Source organism: Spermophilus citellus (genome assembly GCF_964194105.1).
Source record: "Spermophilus citellus genome assembly, chromosome: 1".
NCBI lineage: Eukaryota > Metazoa > Chordata > Mammalia > Rodentia > Sciuridae > Spermophilus > Spermophilus citellus.
The window spans coordinates 168,411,589-168,439,266 of NC_138182.1; the positions used below are offsets into that span (position 1 = coordinate 168,411,589).

The 27,678-nt window shown below is 33.1% G+C and overlaps 1 protein-coding gene across 4 annotated transcripts in view; it reads left to right on the forward strand.

Annotated features, from left to right (window-relative positions):
• The window catches only part of DMXL1 (Dmx like 1), a 164,179-nt gene extending 137,144 nt beyond the window's left edge, over positions 1–27,035 (forward strand). For all 4 annotated transcript variants that reach the window (XM_081268583.1, XM_081268580.1, XM_081268582.1 and 1 more), the window contains 7 exons: positions 1,254–1,314; positions 13,498–13,625; positions 18,511–18,603; positions 20,304–20,395; positions 21,102–21,154; positions 22,925–23,142; positions 24,892–27,035. In XM_081268583.1, coding sequence (XP_081124709.1) covers positions 1,254–1,314; positions 13,498–13,625; positions 18,511–18,603; positions 20,304–20,395; positions 21,102–21,154; positions 22,925–23,142; positions 24,892–25,116 — 870 coding nt within the window. In that variant the 3' untranslated portion in view covers positions 25,117–27,035. The remainder of the gene's footprint in view (positions 1–1,253; positions 1,315–13,497; positions 13,626–18,510; positions 18,604–20,303; positions 20,396–21,101; positions 21,155–22,924; positions 23,143–24,891) is intronic.
• The last annotated feature ends 643 nt before the right edge of the window (positions 27,036–27,678 follow it).

A 27,678-nucleotide genomic window follows, 5' to 3' on the forward strand; every position in this document is an offset into this window, starting at 1 on the left:
TAAATAAAATACAAAATAGGGCTGGAGATGTCACTCAGTGGTTGAGTGCCCCTGAGTTCAATCCTCTATACCCCGCGCCCCCCCCCCAAAAAAAAAAGATGAAAAAAAGAATAGGAACTTTTAGGCATCTTTAAGAGCATGGGATTTAAATATGAGATTTAAACAAAATCAATTTTTCTTTTTATCTGGAGAATTGACAAAATATTTTTAATCCTATCATTCTACTGACTCATGAATACTAATACAAAAAAGAGTATATTTGTTATAACCAACTTCTGTTTGGGAGTATGATTGCATTCATATATATTCTAGTTTTTCTATCCCTCAACAGTTCTGCTGACCTAGTAGTCTCTTTTCTTCCTACCAACTCCTCATCTTCTATACAGATTTCAAGCTAATTGAACAATTTAATAACCCAAAGCTCAACAACAAAAAATCTACCTGAGACTTAGAATATCATGTAACTATAATTATGATGCAGTACAAGTAAGAAGTAGTCTACAAATTAAAAATTTCCCTTTAATTTTGTGTATTTTTAAAATTCTTATTTAACAAGCTAGTTAAATCATTCAAAGCATGATTTTAATCGTGTGTGTGGCACATGACTTAATCCCAGCAGCTGGGAAGGCTGAGGCAGGAGGATTGCAAGTTTGAAGCTAGCCTCAGCAATTTAGCTAGTCCTAAGCAATTTAGCGAGACCCTGTCTCAGAATATAAAATAAAACAGGGCTGGGGATGTGACTCAGTGGTTAAGCGCCTCTGGGTTCAATATCTGGTACTATAAATAAATAAATAATAAGATGAGTTAATTGTCCCAAACTATCAAAGTTTACTTGAATTTCTGTTTATCTCTTTTATTTTCACATGCTTCTGTCTCTTTAACTTCATGTTATTCATGAATATTCCAGTAAATTTAGTACAATCAGAGAATTGGCAGGAGCACCATTAAACTTCTTAATATTAATCTTAATGTTAATATGTTTAGTAAGTTTAGTATTCATAATGGAAGTGGTAAAGTCATATAAAAATAAATAATTGACTTTCCTGTCACAATGTAAATTATTTTACTTTTTTATCTTTTTGTATTTATCATCTTTTTTTTTTTTTTTTTTTTTTTTTGGTGTTGGATATTGAAACCAGGACTGCATATATGCTAGGCAAGAGCTCTACCACTGAGCTACATCCCCAGCCCTATATTTGAAATTCTTAATCTTTTTATTGAAACTATAAAATAATTCTTTTTTTTTTTGCCAGATGATTAAGAAAGCCATTAATAATGTCAGAAGAATGACTTCACATCCAACTCTTCCTTACTGTAAGTTGACAATAATTAGCAATGATTCTTAATTTTATATGTAGTTTTGGCAATTTTTATTATAAGAAATTTATGGAAAACTTTTAGTTTCAATTGAAAGACATTTATTCTACTTTGATGGAGAATATTTGCTAGTAAATAAAATCTTCACTTGAAAATTGGATAAAAACAGAAAAGTATTTTAATGAATTAATAGAGAAAGCGAGCTTAGTGCAGTAAATAGGAACATTTTGTCTTTTTAACATTTTTGGGGTTCCTTAATGTTAAATTGTAGTTGATAATTATTGTTTTAATAAATAAGATTACTGCCGTCTTTCATTACACACATCTTTACCAGACCTTTGTCATTTATTGCATGATTATAATCAGTTTGTAATTTATTAACTTTTGTTAGTTTCTTTTATGAGACACATTTATAGTAAACATAGAAAATGGTTATTAGTCAACTCCTATATGGTAAGGTAGCATATGTATTTTTTTTCATTTTTTTCTTCCTAGGTATCTCAAAATTTCTCTTTCATTAGCCAAGAACTTAATTTATGGGGAACTTTTTGGAGGTATTAACTGGTGGGTTGCAATTAATACTCATATTGTTATGTGAGTATTCCAAGTTTTTAAAGTATGATTTTTATGTATAAATCAAATTGTCCTAGTATATCCTAACAAGAATAGGATATGTAAATTAGGAGTTATTCATACGGGTCTGGGTGTGTGGCTCAGTGGAAGAGCACTTGCTTAGCCACATGTGAGGTACTGGTTTCAATCCTCAGTACCACATAAAAATAAATAAATACAGTAAAGGTTAAAAAAAATTTAAAACCCCTATTGAATAAAAGCCTATCATGCTTATTTTTTTTTAAAGAGGTATTCATGTACCTTCAATTTAATAACCTATAAAAATCTGTACCACTTTTTCTTATAGTAGATATTGCAATAACATACAATTGGCAAAATCAGTGTTCTTTTCTGCTAAATTATCATAGTGCTGTTAACATCTGTTATCAAAATTGTATGTTTTCCTCACAAAAGGATCAAGAGAATCATATATTTTAAATGAAGAGAATAACTTCAGATACATACACTAGAAATATAAAATAATTTAAAAGACTGGTGGTCTATTTTTCCTACCTTTCCAAAATAATTTAAAACATTAGTCTGTTTTCCTATTTAATTTATTTAATATTTTATATATATATATATATATTTATCCATGGTTTAATAATGTGAACTAAAAACTAGTCATGAAGTCTATAGGGTAAGGAGTCAAAATGTACTTTATATATAGAGAAAGCAAGAGATATTTGCCATTGCTTAAAAGTATAGTACCCTCTGCGGTAGGGTTTGTAAGTTTCCTGAAATACTGAAAGGACCTGACTTCCTCTTACCCTCATAGCATTTATCCTAACAGGTAAATAGCTTGCAGTGAATATTTTCTACTTTGGACCCATAAAGTTAGATGATGAGACCCCTCATCTTCAAAGGCAATTAGTGTACTTATTTTTGGAAGTATTAGGTAACACTAAATCACTGTTATCTTGAGAGGTAAGTATTTTCTGTGTTTAGAGAACTACCATAACTGGTAAATAAGAGACTTGAAAAATTAAAAACTAAATAATCACTGGACTTCCCCACCTCCCCCAGCATTATCTCTTCATGTCATGAACAAGTCCCATAAGTAGTAATTCAGTTCAATAATGAGTGCTTTTTGTGTAATGGAAGTGTTAAGAGACAGGATGTTTTCCAAAAAATCCCCTAAAGTTCACATACTTCAAAATAGCTCTTTTCTTTCCCTTGAAATAGATATTTAAAAAAATATTTTTTTCTGGGCTGGGGATGTGGCTCAAGCGGTAGCGCGCTCACATGCGGTCTGGGTTCGATCCTCAGCACCACATACAAACAAAGATGTTGTGTCCGCCAAAAACTAAAAAAAAAAAAAAAAATTTTTTTTTCTTTTGGTGCTGGGGATTGAACCCAGCGCATGCTAAGTAAGCACTCTACCACTAGCTATTCCTGCAACCTAATTCTCAAAATTTCTCTTTCATTAGCCAAGAACTTAATTTATGGGGAACTTTTTGGAGGTATTAACTGGTGGGTTGGAATTAATACTCATATTGTTATGTGCGTAACATAACATAACTCCTTTTTCTTCTGCTCCAGAGAATTTTTCAGAAATTAAACTAATGCATTCATTGTTTCCTAGATTGGAAAGCAACTGTTTCTCTACGTATGAATTTTTTTTCCAACCTGAGCAATTATATAACTCTTTTAATACCAGTGGGGCGTCTTTTAACTCATCTCAATTAATGACACTCTCTACTTAGAGTCAGATTCTACCAGTTAGGGACTTGGCCCAACAACACTGCACTCAGTTACAGATACCCATCACAAGTATTGGCTTCTTGCCTATATTCTTCACATACTGGCTATAAGTTGGGAGTCCTATGACTCCCTCCTTGGGTTTGATTAATTTGCCAAAACAATTCATAGAACTCAGGGAAATACTTTATTTAAATTTGCCAGTTGTTTATTATATTAGTTAGGTTTTCATTGCTGTGACCAGAATACCTAACAAGAACAACTTAGAGAAGGAAAATTTTATTTTGGTTTATGGTTTTAGAGGTTCAGTCTGTAGTGGGCCAATTTCATTACCCTAGCCCAAGGTGAGGCATAACATCATGGCAGAAGGCACAATGAAACCTTCTCAGCTCATGGTGACTGGGAAGCAGAAAGAAAAAGAGGAAGAGGCTGCAGGGAGGAGGTCTCCAGTGTTGCATCTCCCCAGACCATCCCCCCGCCTGCCTACAGTTATTGTCTAGTTAGTCCATTCAAAGTAGGATGGACCAATTATGTTATAGCTCTCATAATCTAGTCATTTCTAAATATTCCTGCATTAACACAGGAGCTTTTGGGAGATACCCCCAAATTCATAGCATTTTGCCCCTGGCCCCCCAAAATTCATGTCCATCTCACAATACAAAATGCATTCAGTTCCTCTCCAAGAGTTCCTATAGTTTTAACAGTTCCAGCATTGCCCAAAGTCTAACTCTAAATTCTCATCTGAGACTCAAGCTAAATTCCAAACCCCTTTACAAATTATAAGCAAGTTACATATATGCATGTGCAGTAGACAATGGCACAGAGTAAACATGCTCATTCCAAAATGGAGGAATGGCAACATACACAGAAGGGATAGGGCAAAAGCAAGACCAAAACCCACCCAGGCAAACAGGCCTGGTAATTCTGCATATAGCTTCTAGGACACATGGCAACAAGGTTTTCTCTGCAATGGACTGGGATGGCCCTGTCCTTTTGGCCTTGCTATTTGCAGGGCACTTGTGCTGTCTTTTAGACTGGTTCTTTCTGCAGCCAGCAGCTTTTCTCATTAGGCAGTTCATATGGCGTCTCTTAATTCCTGAAGTCTCCATTGACTTTACTTTAACACCTTCATATATCACACTCTAGGGACAGGTGCAGGGACACAGACTCTGCTATACTTTGCCTGGCTTCTCACTGCCTTTGAAATCTGGTAGAAGCCTCTATGTTCCCTTAACTTTAGTATCCTGCATTCCTGCAGAACCAGCATCATGTAAATGATGCCAAAGTTTGCCTCCAGCTTGGAGCTGTAGCTTGGTGCCCTGGAATCACAGCTGCAGCAGCCTCTGAGTACCTGGGCAGCTGAGCATGGAGAAACAACTCCCTAGGACCCCAAGTGTAAGCAGGTTGCCCCTAGAATCTGTTCTCAAAGGATTTTCCTTTACAAGCTTGAGCCTGCAGTGGGTGCGATCTTGCAAATTCCTAAATTGCCCTCAAGCCATTTTTTTCCTATTGTCTTTGTAAAGTTCGTCTCTTTAGTAGCTATGATCTCTTCAACACTCACAACTTTCTTGACTTAAGTTTTCTTTCACTGCTCTGGCCAAAAGGATTTTTTAAAAACCCTTGGGCTCTTCTTTCTGCTCCTGATTCTCACAGTAAACCTAGCAAGAAGCTGCCAGCAAAATCTGTGCTACTACCTTAATGCTGCGCTGCCTTGAAATTTCTTCTACTGGATTTCTTCTATCGCCTTTAAATTTGGCCTCACCTAACATCTCAAGACACTAGCAAAATGTGGACAAGTTCTTTGCCAGAATATAATACAGATGGCCTCTAGTCTGATTCCTAGTAGAATCCTCATTGAAACCTCAGAAGTACAATCTTTATTGTGTGCATTCTTACCACATTCTGTTTTGAGCTTCCACTGGAATCTCCCAGTATGCTCTGTTTACAACATTGGCTTCTCCAACCTCCATCTCCAAACATATGCAAACCTCTCCTGCAAACCAGGTCCAAAGATTTCTGAACCACATGGTTAGGTTAGGCATAGCAACTATGCCACTCATGATACTAATTTCTGTATTAGTTTGGTTTTTGTCACTGTGTCCAGAATACCTCACAAGAACAACTTAAAGGTGGAAAAGTTTATTTTGGCTCACAGTTTCAGGGATTCAGTTCATTGTGGGCCAACTCCACTGCTCCAAAGTGAGGTATAACATCATGGCAGAAAGGTGCAGTGGAGGAAAGCTACTTAGCTCACAGAAGCCATGAAGCAGAGAAAGAGGAAAGGGCCACAGGAAATATGAACCCTTCCAGGGCACACCCCCTAGTGAACCACCTCCTCCAGCCATGTCCCACCTGCCAATAGTTACTACCAAGTTTGTCCATTCAAAGTAGGATGGAGTAATTAGGTTACACCTCTCATAATCTAGTTATTTCACTTCTGAATATTCCTGCATTAACTTAGGAACATTTGGGAGACACCTCATATTCAAATCATAATGATTTTAAAAGAATATTATAAAGAATACTAAGGAAGAGATATGTAGAGCAAGATACAGAAGAATCCCGAGGGCAGAAACTTCTATTCCCCTGGAGTTGGGGTAGAAGGTACCACCTTCCTAGCATTTGGATACATTTACCAACCAAGTAGCTCATCAGGTCTTGTTCAGGAGTTTTTTTATAGAGTTTAGTCTTCATATAAGGACTACAGCTTATCATTCTAACAGCTACTTCCATTTTTACTAACAATAATTAGGACCAATTTATTTGCAAAATAAGCCTAGTGTCATTAAACTTGACTTGATTATTTATATAAGTACAGCAAGAATAGACTGATTGCACATACGTTTTTTGATGTCTGCTTTGTAGGAACACTAACAAGGAATCTTGGGGCTGGAGATATAGCTCATAGGTATTGCACTTGCTTAGCATGTGGAAGGCGCTATGTTTGATCCCCAGCACCAGACACAAACACTAAAGTATAGTAAGGCATCTCATATGAGACTTCAAAAACCTTTAGAGGTTAGGAAACCAACCCAAGGACTTTGCCTTCAGTTGTATACATTTGGATGAATCCCTCTCTTCTCAAGGTCCGAAATATCCTGGGATTCCTACCCAGAAGTGGTAGTCCTTACTTACCTGTAAGGCAACCATGTCAATGAACTATATACACACAGTAGTAAGCCAGTGTGTGTGTGTGTGTGTGTGTGTGTGTGTGTGTGTGTGTGTGTGTGTGTTATTTCATATTGCTTTAAAATTATCTCATCATCTGATTCTGTGCATTCTCAATGACTTGTTAATATAACGAATGCTTTCAGTTTTGTACTGTTACAAAAAGACATCTTTTTTCCCAGTGCTAGGGATAAAAAACCCAAGGCCTCATTAAGCAACCATCTGCCAAGGAACCAGCCTCAGCCCCAGAAAGTAAATTCTTATTGAACCTGTGCAAATATCTATATTGCCATGAAGATAAGAATACTCAATAATACCTTTCAAATTCTGGAGGGATCATGTAGGGAGAAAACATGACTTTTCTTCTTCATTCACAAAAGTATACTAAACAAAATTTCTGTAAACTGTTAGTACCCTAAAGAAAAGAAAGTATTCCTGAAAACAAAACATTAAAGAAGAATCAGTGTTTCAAACAAAATAAATCTTTAAAAAACAAAATTTTTTTATTTGATTTTTCAGTCCCATGTCATAAATTCTTGATCTTAATTAGCAATTTCCTGAATCTTCAGTTTTTCCTATTAGAGTTCTGGACATTCTCATCTACTCTAGTGGTATGATCTTAAAGTTACCAGGAATATGTATGTTTCAGAAACTTCCATGAATCTCCTTGAAGACGACTACTTAAAAGTTGTAATTGTTTGTAAAAGCTTTCAGGAAAGCATCAGGGTAAAATGATTAACTGTTTCTCAATGACAAAAATCATGACCATCATTGAAAATTTGATGATAAGCAATTTATTATATTAATAACACAGTTGACAAGGAGATTATTTCTATGGCATAAAATATTTTTATATAATTAATATTTTAATATTACTGAAAATATGAATGAAAACATTATACCAGGACATATCAGGTTTCTAGAAATTTCATAAAATTTCTAGAATACTTTGTAACATTTACCCAAGCATAAGCTGAGATTAAACATCATCTTTACTTGACAGTGCTTCTCGAGCAATTTCACATATTAAATCAGCCTAATTATTTTAATATCACTCTTTTTATAGGACAAGGGAACAAATCTTTCAAGATGTTCCAGGGACCCTCAAAATTTCTAAAGATATTTTGAGGCCAAAAGATTTAATTTAGGGTTTTATTTGGAAAAGATTGTCAAGAATATCAATTTAAAACACATAATTAAAATAGTATCACAGGTTGCTATGAGATAAATATTAATTTAGACAATAGTAACTAAAAGATTTCAAAGGCAAATACAAAAAATTACATAGATGTAGAAAAACACCTCAGCTTTTTAATATTGAGAAGTTGTAGTCTTACTAATCAAAGACCTAATAAAGACAACATGCTGAAGCACAGGAGATTGTCTTGATAAAACACACCATCTTAATTTAGCCAGGTTTCTAAAAGTTAAAAATAAATCTTTTACAATCTCATCAAGAATAAACCAAGGGCTGGGGTTGTGGCTTAGTGGTAGAGTGCTTGCTTAGCACGAGTGGGTTCCATCCTCAGCACCACATGAAAATAGATGAATGAGGGGCTGGAGTTGTGGCTTAGTGGTAGAGAACTTGCCTAGCATGTGTGAGGCCCTGGGTTTGAATCTAAGCACCACATATAAATAAATAAAACAAAGGTTCATTTATAACTAAAATAAATATATATTTTTAAAAGTAGATGAATAAAAGTATTGTGTCCATCTACAACATAAAAATATGTTAAAAAAATAAATAAATAAACCAAGCCAGGCACCATGGTGCACACAGGTAAACCCAGCAGCTTGGGAGGCTGAGGCAGGAAGATTTCAAGTTTAAAGCTAGCCTCAGAAAAAGCAAGGCACTAAGTAACTCATTGAGACTTTGTCTCTAAATAAAATACATACAAAACAGTGCTGGGGAATGTGGCTGGGTGGCTCAGTACCTCAGAGTTCAATCCCCAGTGCCAGAAGAAAGAAAAAGAGGAAGAGGGGAGGGGAGGGGAGGGAACAATAAACCAAAAATAATTAAGAAAGCATTGCACTAATAGACTTTTTGATCTCATTATTCCTTTAATAAGATAAAGTAGGGGCAGAAGCTGTGGCTCAGCGGAAATACACTTGCCTGGCATGTGTGAGGCACTGGATTCCGTTCTCAGTACCGCATAAAAATAAATAAAATAAAGGTCTATCAACAAGTTAAAAAAAAAGATTTTAAAAGAAGATAAATAATGTATATAAATACACTCAAATCTTAGCCAATTTGACCATACTAAATTCCTTTTCAAATTCCTCTTCCCCTAACTTTTATACAATGTTCTTGTATATATCTGAATATGTACCCTATATGCCTCCTTTTATTCTAATGTTTTCTCAACTTTAAGATAAAAGTTATTCTCTCCTTTAGCAAAATCATACTTGTCATAAATCAGAGCTTCATCTACCAAAAACATGTCATACTTTCTTTACACACAGAATTGTTGTTTTTATTTTTCTTGGTAGTTTTAATTACAAATTAGAATTCTTAACTTTTTCCAGTAAGTTCTGGTAAAAACTAGGAAGAACATAATTTTGTACAGTCACAGAAGCATTTTATAGTTTGGTAAATCTGTAAACCACCCTTTCATTCTGTATAGAAGCACGTTCTTTATCTCATAGTACAACTTTTCAGTATGGCACAGGACATATTTACTAAAACCTCAATATCTGTAGTTCTGTAATAAGAACCCAAAAATTATATAAGCCTAGGTAAAGCAATTAATGTTTTAGTATTTCACCTTATATGGGTGATCCAGATATTCAGTAAATATTCAGCAATTAATTTCACTTAAAGGGTGTAAGTTGCCAAAGGATTTGGGGAAACTCTTTGGGGTAGTTTTAACACCAGACAAGAACAGCTATTACCAAGTTATTTTTCTTGCTGACAAATTTTGTAACAAAGATAACATGAACTTATTTGACTAATAAACCCAGGTAAAATAAAAATTGAATATCAGATTACATTTAATGTTGACAGCCTTGAAGATGAGTCTTTAATCTACACACTTAAATTATCTTTTATTTGCCAAAGATTATCTATGGTCATGTGAATTTGAAGAACACTTGAGTCAGTCTTTTTTTTTTTTTTTTTTTTTTTTTGCAGTTGCTGATAGACCTTTATTTTATTAATTTATTTGCAGTGCTGAGAATCAAGCCCAGTGCCTCATACATGCCAGGCAAGTGTGCTACCAATGAGCCACAGCTCCAGCCCATTGAGTCAGTCTTTTTAAGAGTTTAAGGAATATTTAATTTTTATAAGAGCTGACTATTATTAAAGGCACTATTACAGATTAATTTTGGGAAGATCATCATCTGAAGGTTAGAAAAAATAACACAATTTATGAAATACCTCCAGATTTACATACACATAAAGGAAGAACAGATCCTATAGCATTCATTCCAAAATTTTAGCCATTTGCCAGATACAGACCCACTAAAAATTTATGAAAAAAAAAAGTAGTTCATATAAAGAATAACTGGGGACTGGGTTATGCCCAGTGGTAGAGCACATTCTTAGTACATAAGGGCCTTGGTTTGATTTCCTGTACAAAATTAGAAAAAAAGATGTCTCCTTTGCTTTTTTTTGCCTTTTATAAGGAATTTTTTTTCCGAGAATCAATCTCTGATTCATTCCTTTCAGTGGTTTCTGTGTTCCAACCAAAAGGTACATCCCTCTGTTTCTAAGGCATCAGGGATCCCCTTTTTTCTAGTGTACCCTATAGATGAACAATTTTGTCTTTGTTAAAACTTACCCATTATGGCCATCATAATTCTAAATTGTCTTTCATAAGGTTTATGCATTTTTCTAGAAAAACATAGGTTCTCAGTTAATTTTTCTTCTACATAAAAGTAACTAGAATTTGAAGTGGAGGAGTTCTAGATTCCTGAATTCACATGAACACACAATTCCCTGTCTTATAACTTTATCAACCTGAGGCCTCCTAGTGGACCAGAACAGTTTATATCACACTCCATCTATCTTATAGACCTTGTCTAGAATAGAAGTGCTTAAATTGGAGAGCCCATGATGAAAGTTGCAGAGCTCAGATCCAAGAGGGCTGTTTTTGTCAGCTTTTTCACCACTGTGACTAAAGGACTTGACCAGAAAAACTATAGGGAAGAAAAAGTTTATTTGGGGGCCTACAGTTTCAGGGGTCTCAATCCAAAGACAGCAGACTTCATTCCTCAGGGCTCATGGCAAAGAGTGTGACAGAGGGAAGCAACTCACATGTTGGTCAGAAAACAGAGAGGTCTCCACTTGCCAGATAGAAATATATACCCCAATTCCCACTTCCTCCAGCCACACCCTACCACTTCAATTACTCTATCCCTATCATGGGACTAATTCACTGATTCGGTTAAGACTTTTATAACCCAGTCATTTCTCCCCTGAACCTTCTTGCATTGTCTCACACATGAGCTTTTGGGGGACACCACATCTAAATCATAACAAGGGCCTACAAATGTGCAGCAAGAAGCAGTGAGCAAAAGGGGCTCAGTAGAATCTGTGCCTCAGTAAAATTCATTGTCCCTGGGGGTCATGATCAGGGAATCTCCCTGGTATCTCCCTTTTGACACCAGAACTAGTAAAAGATAAACTTAGGCACATTAAAATGTTAACAAGTTTACTTGAGCATTCAGCTTAAATTCATGAATCAGACAGAACCAAACCACAGGTAGCTCAGGGCTTTACTGAGATGAGGGGAAATTTTAAAAGTATTTGAGGAAGCAAAGCAAAAATAAATTTGGTTGATTAAAATGCAGAGTCCTTGAGGTTAGTTGGCAGTTTTTATTTGTAAAGCCTATGGTTAGAGATTTATTTGAGTTTTGTTTTATTAAGCTTAAGTTTTATTTTATTGTTGTATATTGAGTTGGGTTTCAGTTGGCTCATTCAGGAACTCAAAGCCCTACCGCCATCTCAGCCTGTACGTTGTTTATTTATTCAACACTATAAACAATGCTAGAAAAATGTGCTTTTTAAACACAGTTAGACCAATTTTTAAAATTAAGTTAATCAAAACTATTAGAGAAACAAGGAAGAGTTAATATCACCAGTCTCCAGAAATTCTGTCTATGCAAATTAAAACTACACTCAGATTTCATCTTACTCTAGTCAGAATGGCAATTATCAAAAATATAAGTAACAGGGCTGGGGATGTGGCTCAAGCAGTAGCGCGCTCGCCTGGCATGCGTGCAGCCCAGGTTCGATCCTCAGCACCACATACCAAAAAAGATGTTGTGTCCACCAAAAACTAAAAAATAAATATTAAAATTCTCTCCCTCCCTCCCTCTCTCTCTCTCTCTCTCTCTCTCTCTCTCTCTCTCTCTCTCTCTTTAAAAAAATATAAGTAACAATAAATGTTGGCAAGAATGTGAGGGGAAAGGTACATTCATACATGGCTGGTGGAACTACAAATTGGTGCAACCACTCTGAAAAGCAACATGGAGATTCCTCAAAAACTTGGAATGGAATCACCATTTGACCCAGTTATCTTACTCATTGACATATACCCAGTGGACTTTAAAATCATCATCACTATAGTGACATAACCACATCAATGCTTATAGCATGCATTTCTCAATGGCTAAACTACGAAACTAACCTAGGTGACCTTCAGTAGATGAATGGATAACAAAAATGTGATTATACACACACACACACATATATACACACACACACACACATACATATATATGTATAAATAAAATGTGAGTTTTTTATATATATATATATATATATATATATATATAAATATATACAAACACATATGTGCACACACAATGGGATATTACTCAACCATAAAGAAGAGTGAAATCATGGCATTTGCCAGAGAAATTGATGGAACTGGAGACTATTACACTAAGTGAAATAAGCCCATCCCAAAAACACAAAGGCCAAATGTTCTTTCTGATATGCAGATGCTAACACACTTTAAGGGGGGTGGGTGGTTCATTGGACTAGACAAAGAGGAATAAAGGAAAGGGATAGGGGTGAGAAAGATAGTAGGATGAATCCAAAATAACTTTCCTATGTTCATATATGAATACATAACCAGTGTAACTCTACATCATGTGCAACCATAATAATAGGAAGTTATACTCCGTGTATGTATAGTATGTCAAAATACACTCTACTGTCATGAATATCTGAAAAGAACAAATAAATTTCCTCAAAACTAAAAAAAAAATGATAATTCTTTGTATTTCTATTGTTAAAAATTCTTTTTTTTTGTTTTGTCTCCACCCTACCACCCCTTCCTGATGGTAAAACATTTCAAACCAATTAAAGTTTATTTATTTTAAATGCTTGGTAAAGAATTAAAGAAAATTAGCTAATAAATGTGACTAGCAGAGTGCTAGATGTCTTTATATACATTAACATAATTTATCACCCTCCTGTACCACATTAATACTGATAATTATAATTAACATAAATTGGGTTTGATAATGTATATTTCTGAGTGCTTTATATAAATGATCTCATTTACTTCTCATTATCCAATTCTATTAATTGTGTGAATTAAATTTCATATGAAGATAAATTTATATAAATTGACTATGATTTACTTCCTAAGTTTTTCTTTGATAAAGATTTCTTGTACTGGATTAAAAAATAAATTTTCCCAAAGATTCTTAAAATAAACTTGAAATTTTTGTCATCTTATAATACAGATCTGACAGGCGCTCAAGATGGGAGTGTCAGAATGTTTGAATGGGGCCATTCTCAACAAATAACCTGTTTTCGATCTGGCGGCAATTCAAGAGTTACAAGAATGAGATTTAACTATCAGGGAAATAAGGTAGTGTGTAAAATGGAAATGGGAAAAGAGGCTTGATTGTGTTGGGGGTTTATAAATATCACTAGTCTGAGTTTCTGAAGAGAATAACTCAGTAAGTCAGTAATAATGCTTTAATCTTATATGAATTCTTTGTTTTTTAAATCCTAGCCAAAAAGTACATTTAAATTTATTTGGTTCTTCCCGGATATATGCTGTAAATATGTCCACTAAAATTAAAAGTTGCCTTAGGACCAATGATTATAGTATATTATACTATATTACACCATCGTATATTACACATTTTTTATTTATTAAATGTTGATTTCTTTATCCCTGGTAATCTACTTCAACTATGATTCAGCACCAAACAGCAAGTTGCATTTGGGAACTTGGTAGAAGTACATTTTACAGTCTCCTCTTCAAACTTACTGAATCACCATCTGCATTTTAAATAGATACTTTTGTGATTTATATACTTATTTAAGTTTTGAAAAACACTGCTCTAGAACCAAGGTATTAGCAAACTGTGATCTAGCCATCTATTTAGTAAATAATCTTATCACAGTTAATCCAACTATTGTTTGTTTTCTTTGGCTATTTTCCACTGTAACAGCAGAGTTCAGGAGGACAAAGACCTTCTAGAGGGCAAGCTAAAATATGTATTATATAACCATTAAAGAAAAAGTTTGCTGAACCTGCCTCCTCTAGAACATCCCTTACCTTTATTTCCCCCTTTCTCTGCTTTCTTCAAATTGTCTCTCTGCTCCTCATATCTCAGTTGCACTTTAAATAATCATTATAAAGCAAATCAGCCTCTTCTTTGTCTTTAAGTCCACAATCCACTAAAAATTACTCATGTAGACCCTAGCTGATGGTATATCTACTTTTCTTTCCCCTAAGTCTCTCAATCTTTAACCTTCCTCACATGTTGCTTGTATAATTATGTGCTACAACCTTTTGTTTACTCTTTGTCACATAGCTTTATTTCCATTTCACAAAAGTCAGTATTGTTTAATTTAGTTGTGAAATCATATTTGGAGAGCTTATTTCTTAATGCCAATTAGCAACATTCTTTGTTCCCTAGTGGGAAATTAAAATCTATTGTAGAAACCAGTAGAATTTGTATCAGTTAAGCATTGCTAATCTGAAATCTGAAATGTTCCTAAATCTGAAACGTAATTAGCAACAAATGAGCATTCCTAATCTGAAAATCTAAAAATTTGAAATGCTCTGAAAGTACTTTTGAGCACTTTAGGTTGCTGGTAAAGTTTTGGATTTAAGAGCATTTTGGATGTCAGATTTTCAGATTAAGGATACTCAACTAGCATAATCTTTGCAAATATTCCAAAATCTGAAATACTTCTGGTCCAAAGCATTTTTGATAAGGCATACTCAACCTGTATTCTCGTTTGAGTTCCTTATCATTATCCTTTATATATTCATAATTTTACAATTTGTTGTCAATACTACATTATTCCTAATAGTCTCTATAAATAGATCATCTTGTCAACAAAATTGCATAACAAGCAGCATAGTTACCTAACTACTATATAGGTAAGATCATATTATTATATTTTTTAAGAATCCTTCAAGACAACTTCATGTCAAAATCTTTAGCATGATATTTAAGACCTTCTAAAATCTTATTTTTCAGCTTTAATTCTCAGTACAGTCTTCCACATGAGCTTTTTAAGGCTTGACAGGCAGAGAACTTACTGTACATTTACTTCCATCATGAATCCCAAATACCTAAGCATCCTCTCCATTTGATTGTCGACTACCGATAGAAATAGACAGCCAAACTTCAACAAGGACAGTAGAACAGGGAAGAATTCTTAGAAAATTAAAAACATGATTCTAAAAAATTGTGTTCAGTCATTGAACTAAATCTAAAGTATTATGTGTAAGAATGTTTAAAGCAGCACTTTTTTTTCTTTTTTTAAATTTATTCTCTTTAGATATACATAACACTAGAGTGTATTTTGACATGTACATACATGGAGTATAACTTCCCAATCTTATGGTTGTACATGATGTTGAGTTACACTGGTGGTGTGTTCATATATGAACATAGGAAAATTATGTCCAATTCATTCTATTGTCTTTCCTGTTCCCCTCCCCCATACCTTTCCTTCATTCCACTTTGTCTAATCCACTGTACACCGCCCCACTTATTGTGGGGCATCTGCATATCAGAGAAAATAATCGGCCTTTGTTTGGGGGGAATTGGCTTATTTCACCTAGCATGATAGTCTCCAGTTCCATCCATTTACCAGCAAATGCCATAATTTCATTTTTATTTATGGCTGAGTAATATTCCTCTCTTTCTCTGTGTGTGTGTGTAGGTACCACATTTTCTTTATCCGTTGCATCTGTTGAAGGTCATCTAGGTTGGTTTCATAGCTTGGCCATTGTGAACTGAGATGCTATAAACACTGATGTGGCTGAAGCACTACTTTTTGTAATGGGATAAATTGAACTGTTTATAAGAGAAAAAAGCAACACAGTTCATGGGAAGAACTGAATAGTACAACAGAAATAGTTAAAAATCATGTTTATGGGTCTGGGGTTGTAGCTCAGTGATAGAGCATCTGCCTAGCATGTGTGAAGCACTGAATTTGATCCTCAGCACCACATAAAAATAAATAAATAAAATAAAGGTATTGTGCCAATCTATAATTAAGTATATTTTTTAAAAATCATGTTTATGATTGGGAAGCACAAATTAATAAATTATCCTATGATAAAAATGTCTCAGGAAATATTCTAGAAGAAGAAGAAAACAAAATAATGAAGGAAAAGCAATATTCAAAGAAATAAAGAATAATTCCCCAAAGCAAAGAATAGAACTTTATAGGAGAAAGAGCCTGCTAAGTATTATGTTGGGGGGGAAGTATTGAAAAACAACATATATTCACATACATCCTGGTTGTTTTGTTATTGGATTTTTAAATTGAAGGATGAAGAAAAATACTATAATAAGCTCCTATGACAGAGTAGTGGTATGCATAGTTATTTACAACCTCTACCTTTCAAACTAATGGCATCAATTCACTCTAAGATTAATTTGACCATAGAGCATTATCCACAGAATTCTCTGAAAAACAAGAATGGGACCTGAATTGAAGTCCATCCAAACTATCAAAGTTGATGACTAATAATACATGTGTCCTCTCTCTGAAGAACATAATTTATTTATTCAGAAAATAGAAAAAAAATATAAGAAATATAAATCCTGGAAAAATACTTGTAAAATACCTGTAGAAACTATGGGTTAATATTCCTAATTTTAGCCCTATTAATTTTTTAATGGACCAATAATTTATTAGAGATATAGACTAACAATAGGAATAATTTATGAAAAGTCTGTGCATAGTCAATAACCTTCACTAATAATTGAACTCAAAATTAAATTTTTTTGTACAAAATTGTCAAATATTTCAAATTTTAATACTATTTAGTGTTACCTAAGAAAAAAATTGGTGTGAATTCATATTTCCACTTAGGATTTAATTTTGCCTTCATCTCTCAATTTTAAATGACAATTTTTGACCAAGCCTTCCCATTTCTGAATATCTATCACATAGTTATGAAAAGGCATATCTGATTGATTGTATATTATCTTCTGAAAAGTGTTCAGTTCCTTGGCCCTTTGTTGATTGGCTTATTTTATTTGTTTTTTTTTTTTTGGTGTTAAGTTTTATATATTTCCTAGATGATGGGCATGTGGTAAAAAATTTGCTCCCATTCTGTAGGCTCTCTGTTCACCTCGCTGATTAGTTGTTTTTCTGAGAAGAAGCTTTTCAGTTTGAATCCATCCCATTTGTTGATTTTTTAATTTATTTCTTGTACTATAGGAGTCTTATTAAGGAAGTCTGGGCCTAATCTGACATGGTAAAGATTTGGGCCTACTTTTTCTTCAGTTAAGTGCAGGGCCTCTGGTTCAATTCCTAGGTCCTTGATCCACTTTGAGTTGAGTTTTGTGCATGGTGAGAGATAGGGGCTTAGTTCCATTTAGCTGCATATCGATTTCCAGTTTTCTCAGCACCATTTGTTGAAGAGGCTGTCTTTTCTCCAATATATGTTTTATAAACTATAAGGGGAAAACTCAGAGCTAGATTTGTCTTGACATGGAAATATAATAAATGAAAATGGAACTGTGGAACTATATATTACAATCCCATTTGTTATTTAAAAATGTTGTATGTAAATGTTTAAATATTCATAGAAAGAAATATTAAACAACATCAAATGGTTGTAGTAGGTATTAGATCTGGAAGGAGGAGAGGACAAGGGTCCAAAATAAACATGTGTTTTACTTATATACTTTACATAAGCATAGACAATTTTTACAATCTAAATTAAAAAATATTTTAGCTGTCTTACTCATCCTGGAAGATCTTTACATACTCCTTTATTGAATTATGTTAATGTCTTCCTAATTATAATTACTCCTAGGCTCCTGTAGTAGAATTCTTTTAATGTAACAATCCTTACTTCACTTTCTACTCTTAACATGTTTTCCTTGTTTTATGTTTCTGAAAGTTCTTATTTTTTCCTTTTCAGAAATGTTTTCTGTCTTACATATGACTTAAACTTGGTCATATATAAGTTTAGTAGTAATGTACTTTTTTGGAGTATTTATAGAGAATATATAGGTGATGCTTTAGATTACTATAATTAAAGGGGTATCTGGTGTTTGTTTCCTTTTTGTCTACCCTGGTATATTTTTTAAGCAGAAGCTAAATGTTGTTTTTGAGCTAGATTCATGCATAGGTGAAGTAAAATTTTGAACAATATTTCAGTTTAATATTTAAGCAAAAGTATGACTGTCACAGTTAAGATAAGTTTAAATATGTGCTTTTGTATTAAACATTTAAAAATTTTTAAATATTTTTTCTCCAAGTTTGGAATAGTTGATGCTGATGGATATTTAAGTTTGTATCAAACAAACTGGAAATGTTGTCCAGTTACTGGGAGCATGCCTAAGCCATACCTGGTAAGCCAAGACTTCCTACCTATATAATAAATTTGAATTTTTATTTTAAAGAAACCAAGAATGTATTTGAGACAAGATATATTCAAGAAATAAGTAAAATCTGTGCAGTTTTATGTACTCCCAGTCACTTTATATAGGCTCCTGTCCTTGTATTATGTTTAAATTGTTCTGTGAAACATAAAAATCCTTTGTCTCTGGTAATTTGGAAAGTTAATATGTACAGAACTAAATGGTACCTCCAGAGACCCATGCAATGTATATATTATTGGAGCCCTTTTCTAACTCATTAAGCTGCAGTAGATTTCATACCTACATGTAATGATTGTCATATCAGTACATCTGATTTTTTCCTGTAGTCCTGCTTCTCTACAAACAAAGTAGAAAGATTATATTGTAACTTGTTTTTCTATCTCCCCTCCTTTTTTTTTTTTTCTCGTGTGGGTGGGGGGTGTGTTCTGGGGAATAAACACATGCCTCATACATGCTAGACTAGTGCTCTGCCACTGAGCTAAACCCATGGCCCATTTGTCTCTTTTTAAATGAAATATTGAGGTATCTCTATTCAGTGCTATGTAGACTTAACCTTCTGTGGCTTCAAAGAACACTGTATTAATATTTAATACATTCTTCAGTAAAGCCCTTTACAGAAGTAAACAATACGTATCTGGAAGAAGTTAAGAATATAGTTATGATTCCAGTAATTCATTCAAGGTTAAGTGCTAGAATACAATATTAAGTGAAAGTAAGCAAGTGACAGTTGGTTAGGATACATTAAAAGAACTTTAGTTTTGTTTGTTTGTTTGTTTTCTTTATGTTTTTACTAAGCCAACAGATTTAAATTTTGGTCCTTAAAGAGTCTGCCTTTCCTTTTTTAATTGATTAAACTTTTATAATTTATCAAGTTATTCCTTGATGGAATATTGAGAACTACTGTAAGTTTTCTAATTTTGGTGATTTAGTAATTTTTATTCATAGATTTGAACAATTTTTTATAAGTTTAAATATTTCTGAAAAATATGTGATGTCAGGTTAACAAAAGTTAATTCAAAGCTAATCTAAAATTCTGGTTTCTATCTTTTCCTAAGACAGAAAAATTCACTAAATATACCAGAGGAAATATTTAAAGTTTAACATCCTTATGTTTACCTTTGAAGTTTTGGTCAAACAAAAGTGAAGGGCTTGGGTTTATAGTATAGCTCAGTGCTAGAGTGTTTGCCTAACATGCGTGATGTACTGGGTTCAATCATTAGCACCACAGGAAAAGAGAAAAGTGAAGGGCTTCATAAAGTATCATGACATACAGTCTAGTTATATGGTGCAGGAAAAATGTGCATGTGTCTGTGTGTATCTGCATCTGTGAAAGAGTAGAAGGTCTAGAGGGTGTAGCTCAGTACTGGAACACTTACTTGCCATGCACAAAATCCTGGGTTTGATCTCCAGCACCAAAAAGAGAGAGAGAGAAATAGATAGATAGATAGATAGATAAGAAACAAATGTGATAAAATGTTAAAAATTGCTGAATCTGAGAGAAGGATATGTGAAAGTTCTCTGGGCTACTTTTACAACTTTCTAAAGTTCAGAGGATTAAAAAAAGATTTAAGAAAGCCATAAACTATATGATCACTTTTTGAATAATACATCTACCTGGTTATGAAATTTTTAGTGACAACAGTAACATTTATTGTTTATAACCATTCCAGACTTGGCAGTGTCATAACAAAACAGCCAATGATTTTGTCTTCGTTAGTTCCTCTTCTCTGATAGCCACAGCTGGTCTTTCAACTGATAATCGGTAAGAGATAATAGCTGAAACTGAATTGTATATGTATAGCTGATTTTTTTATTGCTCTATGTCCTTGTGCCTCAAGAATAATTATTCCTTTAGGTATTTTTTTTATTAAAAAGACTATTACTTAGAACATTTTTAATGTCCTACTTTTAAAGTTAGGGAGAAAATAATTTGGTTATTAGTAGGATGTACTTTGTATTATTTCCTATGGATTTAAAAAGCTTGAGACAAAAATACACTCATTATTTATTGGTCATGTCATTTAGTTAACTTAGTTAATCCACCATGGTCTTATTTGGTAGATAGATATGACTTTCACAACAAGAAAATAGGACTCAAAAAGACTCAGTTTTCTAATATCTAATCCATAGCAGCCCACTTCCCTTCACCCCGCCTCTGCAAAAAGCTAAATTCTCTCCTTTTCACCTAGAACAACTGAATTCTGAGGTCAAGGCACACTGAGGTTACTGAGCTCTTTATATTTATCTGAAAGGCCTCAGTTTTTAGGACTGTAGAGTCTTCAGCCTATCTTCCATAGAAATTCCTTACATATATTGATGCCTCTTTATATCAGAAATTTTTCTTTGTGTTCAAGAAAGTTCAGTGTCTTTGAGAGAGTCATATATTATTTCATTTACATGAGATATACTTATTTTTTATTCTGTTAACTTTCTGTGTCACTCAAAAAGTAATCTTTTTTTTTTTCCAGAAACATATGTTTGTGGGATACTCTCGTAGCACCTGCCAATAGTTTAGTCCATGGTAAGTTTTTTAGTTGTGGGGGGTTTTGTTTTTTTTTTGTTGTTGTTGTTTGTTTGTTTGTTTTGTGATGCTGGGGATTGAACCCAAGGCCTTTTGCATGCAAGGCAAACACTTTACCAACTGAGCTAGATCATGTGTTTTACAACTTTCAAGGTTTATTTTGCTCATGATATCAGGGTTTGAAAACAAAAAGATATACATAATTAACTCTACCTGATACCTTGATGCAGAACAGTAGGATACAGAAAATATAAAAAGCATTTGTCCTTATTTTGAAGGACCTAGCCATAGGTCATTATTATGAACATCAATTATACCTAGTATTATGTCCCCTCTCACCACTCCTATTCAGCATTGTACAGGAAGTCTGAACAGTAACACAAGAAAAGGAAATAAAAAGTATATAGATTGGAAGGGAAAAATAAAATTGTCTTTATTTATAGATGTCATGATTCTGTAGAAAATCTCAGTCTATAAAAGAAACTTCTAGAACTAATGTGGGAATGTAGCAAGAATACAAGGTCAATATACTAAAGTTAGTTGCTGTAAAAATAGTTCCTTAGGACTGGGGTTGTAGCTTGGTAGCAGAACACTTACCTAGCATGTGTGAGGCCCTGTGTTCAATTCTCAGCACAGTATATAAAATAAACGTCTATTAACAACTAAAAAAAAAATTTTAAATAGTTACTTAGATCATGGAACAGACATACATACACAGTAGACAGAACTTTGATGAAAGCAGAAAGGCAACTTAATGAAAAAAGAATAATTCTTTCAACAAGTAGTGCTAGAACAATTGAATGTTGAGATGTTTTTAAAAATGAACCTAGAGACGTCACATTTTACAAAATTTAATTCGGAATGGATCATAGGACCTATATGTAAAATGCAAACAATTAAACACATGCAAAAAAATCTAGGTGTCATGGGTTTGATGGTGAGTTTTCAGATACATCACTAAATACACAATCCATCAGAGAAATGCTGAATACAGGACTTTTTAAAATTAACCTCTTCTCAATATCTGAATGGCAAATAAGTATACAAAAAGGTGATCATCATAAATAATCATCAAGGAAATGCATGCTGAATTTGCTAAAGGTGATTATCATAAATAATCATCAAGGAAATGCATGCTGAATTTGCTGTAAGGCGCCACTCTATACTCAAATGGCCAATATTATCTAACTTGAGAATATTAAGTGTTGACGAGGAGGCAGAGAAACTAGTAACTTTTCTACGAGTATGTTGCTGATAGAAGTATATAATGAAACAACCACTTTGGAAAACTGGCAGTTTATAATAAAGTTAAATACCTAGCATGTCCCAGCTGTGGATACTGTTGCATATATACCCAAGAGAAATGACAATGCATATCTATAAAAAGCTTGTACATTAACTTTTTAGCAGCTTTCTTTATATAATAGGTGAGAATTGGAGACAATTTTTCCAATTGGATGTCCATGAGGAAACTTTATATAATAGAGTACTATTCATCCACTATGACTGGTTAGATCAGATCAACATAGGTTCCCTCTCATTGTGCCATGGCCAGAAAACTTTCTCTAGGAAATAAGCTGGGGCAGTTGTATGGCTTGTTTCCCATCTTTCAGAGATGGAAATGCCCAATGATGTCCAATCTCTCAAGTCATTTCTTTTCCTTATATTTCATTTGGCTTTTAAATTGTTTAAGGCAAGAAAGCAAATCTGGTCTTATGCCATCTTAGCCATATTATTAAATGGTTTTAACATTTTTCTTTTAACTTTCAGCTTTTACCTGCCATGATAGTGGAGCCACAGTTTTAGCATATGCTCCTAAACATCAACTACTAATATCAGGTGGCAGAAAAGGTTTCACATGTGTATTTGACCTTCACCAACGACAACAAAGGCAACTTTTTCAGAGCCATGATTCCCCTGTTAAAGCCATTGCTATTGATCCAACTGAAGAGTACTTCGTTACGGGATCTGCAGAAGGCAATATAAAGGTAAACATGATACCACAATATCTACAAAATGAAAAAGAAATTTAAGAAATCTTAGGTCTTTAATCACTTTGACAATACCAGTCTTAAGTAATAGTAGTATTATTTCAACAGTGCTAATTACTTTTTAAGAAATCCTTTGATAAATTACATTTGAAATTTTTTTATTGCCTTAAAATATGCTTAACTCATGCTTAAGAAGTAACTTTTCTACAAGTATAAACATACCTCAGACATTAGAACTAGTCTTGCCTCTATATTCTTGAGTTTAATTTACTGGATTCAATTTTCATGTACTGAGTAATATACTGACATTTTCTTTTATCCCACATTTGTCCCATTTTTTTAATATAATAAAAGTATCCAACCACTCAGTGCCTGAGTGAAGAATTCTGAATGTACCTGGATAAGCCCTGTGCCTAGTTGTCCTTTCAAACTTAGGTTGTTTAAAATGTTTAAGCAGCCTTGTTAAAAATGTTAAGGAGATTTATTAAAGGTACAAATTGCAGAAATACTCAGTTGTGAAGTCCAAGGTTCAGGAAAGTGCATACTTACTGGGGTTTTTTGGAGGGTCGTGTGGCCCCATTTGGAAATGGATAAATCAGTTTAGACTAGTCTCCATGTAAAATAAGTGGTCAGCAACCCTACACCAGGGATCTGGTATTTTGGAATTCATTAAGCAATTAGCATATTTAGTGCAATAAGATGGACTTCTAATTATTAAAACTGGTAGTTTTCATAATTCTCAGCTAGAAAAAAAACAGAACTATAGAAATTTGAAAAGGTTTTTCTTAGAATCAAAGTAAAAAAAATTAAAAATATAAATTGCATTCAGAAATCATAATTTAATAAATTCATGTACAGAGTAGTATGAATTAACACATTTCTGAAAGTTTTTTTTTTTCCTAATGATGACAATAAAATCAGGAAATAAATTAGTTTTCTAAATCTAAAATCGATGTTCTACAGCTTGGGAGGCTACAGCAGGAGGATCACGAATTCAAAGCCAGCCTCAGCAAAAGCGAGGCGCTAAGCAACTCAGCGAGACCCTGTCTCTAAATAAAATACAAAATAGGGCTGGGGATGTGGCTTATTGGTTGAGTACCCCTGAGTTCAATCGCCAGTATCAAAAAAAACAGTAAAAATAATAAATAACATAGATGTTCTAAAACATATAAGTAATTCACATAAATGAAAATACTTATAATTTTAAAAAGTTTTTTTTAGTTGCACATGGACACATATCTTTATTTTGTTTATTTATTTTTGCATGTACTGAGGATTGAAACCAGTGCTTTACATCGCGAGGCAAGCGCTCTGCCACTGAGCCACAACTCCAGCCCTGATACTTACAATTTGCTTTAGAAATAAACACATTTATTTTGATATGGGCTGAAAATAGAAAATCTAAGTAAGTATTCTGAAGTTTTAAGAGCTGATGTTTGTCTTGTAGTTAAAGCATAGCTTTACCAGGATGGAGAGCCTCTAGGTGTTTTCCTCTTTTCAGGATTCTGATAGCTAGGTACTCAGTAGTACAAAAACAGGAATATTCCACTATACATCTAGAGAGCAAAAGCTCGGCTAAGAAATAGAAAATTTTTATATTTTAGTCTCTGTAATACTAAAAGTTTCTGTGGCATGTACACTTAACCTTCATACAATTAGGTTTTCTCATCTCCTATGCAGGGTTAATACCACCTTATTATAAGATACTATCAACCCAATTTTCATTTTGTTCATAATGTTTTTCAGATTTGGAGTCTTTCTACTTTCAGTCTTCTCCACACTTTTATCAATGAACATGCTCGGCAGTCCATTTTTAGAAATATTGGAACCGGAGTGATGCAAATTGAGACAGGACCAGCAAATCACATTTTCTCTTGTGGAGCTGATGGAACAATGAAAATGAGGATATTGCCAGATCAATTTAGCCCTTTAAATGAAGTGTTAAAAAATGATGTGAAATTTATGCTGTAATATTTTTACAAAAAAGATGTATAATTTATTACCTGTTTGGTGGAAGTTACCAATAGATGTCATGTACAGTAATCATTCTCTATATCACAAATAAGCTATTGCTTTATTATTTTAATGTTCCTTTTATGGAGCTTTGCCCTTGATGCACTGATGCCTTAAAAATTAACTGAATCATTCAGAATTAGATTATATTGCCTAAAGTAGAATGTGTAAGTAATGCTATAATAATACATATTTATAGTATGGTGTAGTGAGTATGTCATAGAGTTAAAGGAGTTTTGTTTTCTTATTGTTGATAAACTCTTCTGCAGATCTCTCTGCATGAATTGAGAGTAAAAATACCGTTTAAGTAATGGCAGTTGCACATAATAATTCATCACTTAATCCACCACACTCTTACTTACTTTATCAGACATATGCATCTCAGACTCTTTTCCTCTTAATAATAGGTTGATATTTGAATAAGAACTCAATAACATCTCTTAAAACTGTCATTGGAACATAAATGATAAATAAGCCAAATGGCTCATATGTTAAGTTTTCATCAATTTCCCCTCTAAAGCCCAAATTGTGTGTATGTAGATGTATTTGTGTGTATGTATATGTGTGTATATATATATGTATATATATATATCTTACACATCTTAGTTGAACTTCATTTGTATGTATATAAGAAAAAACTACATATATTTTCATGTGTTTTGTGCCATAACAACTTCTGCCACCAGAATAATAACTTTTTTTGCAACTGTTTTCTTCATTTAAGAAAATTTTTTTGAATTCCATTCTAATTTTCAGATAAATTTCCAGATGACTTCTAAGATTATTTTAAAGATTACATAGAGTCAAGTAAGTCTTAGCAGGCAATAAAGATTCTGTGTTGGCACATGTAAAACACTTAAAAGTTTATCATTTTGTCAGAAGATATTTGAGTATCTACAGAAATTTTACTTAAATTTTATCTTTATTTCTTATTTTTAGGTGCTTTTTAATCTTAATATTCTGAAAACCTTATAGCAGTGTTTTTAGAAATAAATGTGAAAAGAGTCAAATTAGTATTTACAAATGTAAAATACCCTCCAGACCTACCATTAATAGAAAATAAACTAAACCTTATTATTTTATTATTTTTGCCAAAATATATTATTTTATTATAAGATATGACCAAAATATTTAAAATGCACTATACTTATGTATGCTAATCCTATTTGTTTCATGCTATAACTTTTTTTGACTCAATTATAGAAAACTTGATAAATACTTGATTTTAACCAATGAGACAGGAGGCAAAGGGGACTAAGTGTTTAAGGGACAACTGTATAATATTTAGTTTAAATTTATTTTGTTCAGTAGGAACTATAAATTAAGAGCATTTTTATGTAAGGAGATATGGACAACTATTATCTTGGAAATTAAACAGTCAAAGCAAAGAAATGAAGGGCTGGTAAAATGAATTTTGTAATATCCTCAGGATACTTTTATCATAAAAGTATATTGTTAAAGATTTTGTAAATTGTATTTCATAATTTTAAATGTATTGAGCAAGTTGCAGTGAAACACTGTTATTATGTAGCAAGAGTTTATAAACCTGTTCCTATAAATTGTGCAATAACAATATATTACTATTTTGCCATGGAGAAATCTGTGACAACCATTGCAAACAATATTATTGTTTGGTGTAGATAAGCATAAGTTATTTTTCAGTCATTTCTTCACAAATCAAGATTCAAAAGGCTATAAACACTTTCAGTGAGATAGAAAATTTACTATTGTGCTTATTAGAACGAAAGGCATTGGGGATGAACTATTAATAGTATTTTAATTGAGGGTTTATATGAATAACCATAAATTATGTAAGCCCATATGTATTTATAACCAGAGTCATAATATTTTAAATAAACAATCATGCAGTGACTTTTTTGGCATGCTATTGTTTTAAGTAATATTTGTGCCAATTTAGTTGACTTTAAATATGTGACATTTTTAAATGGAGGATTTATATATTTACATGTGATTAATGTAGGGAGGATTGAATAACCTCAAATACCCTGTTCTTCCTTTTCTACAATCGTTTTCATCTAATAGGAAAGCATTTATCAAAAAAGATGGGAGGGCTGGGGATGTAGCTCAGTGGTAGAATAGTTACCTTGAATGTGTAAGGCCCTGTGTTCAAACTGCAGTATGAAAAAGGAAAAAAAAGAAGAAAAGAAGAAGAAGGAAAGAAAACTATGGGAATAAAAATAGTTAAAAGGGACATACATATATGTAAAATTTTATTATCCGTATATGTGAAATGAGAACTCAAAATACATTGTTTAATTCTGTTTTATGAGAATTTGGTTCTAACATTTCACAATACTGCAAGTCTCATTTTCTGGAAGGTAGGACTTTTCTTATCTAGCACCATGAGATAGTCACCTTCATCCTCTATTTTGGCCACCCACTTTTTTAAAATATTTTTTTTCTTAATAAAAGAAAGTTTGCAGAAATTTCTCAAATTGGTCTCAGGAACTGAAATGATACAAAGCTATATATTAAAAGAAAAGCCTTATACAAACTTAG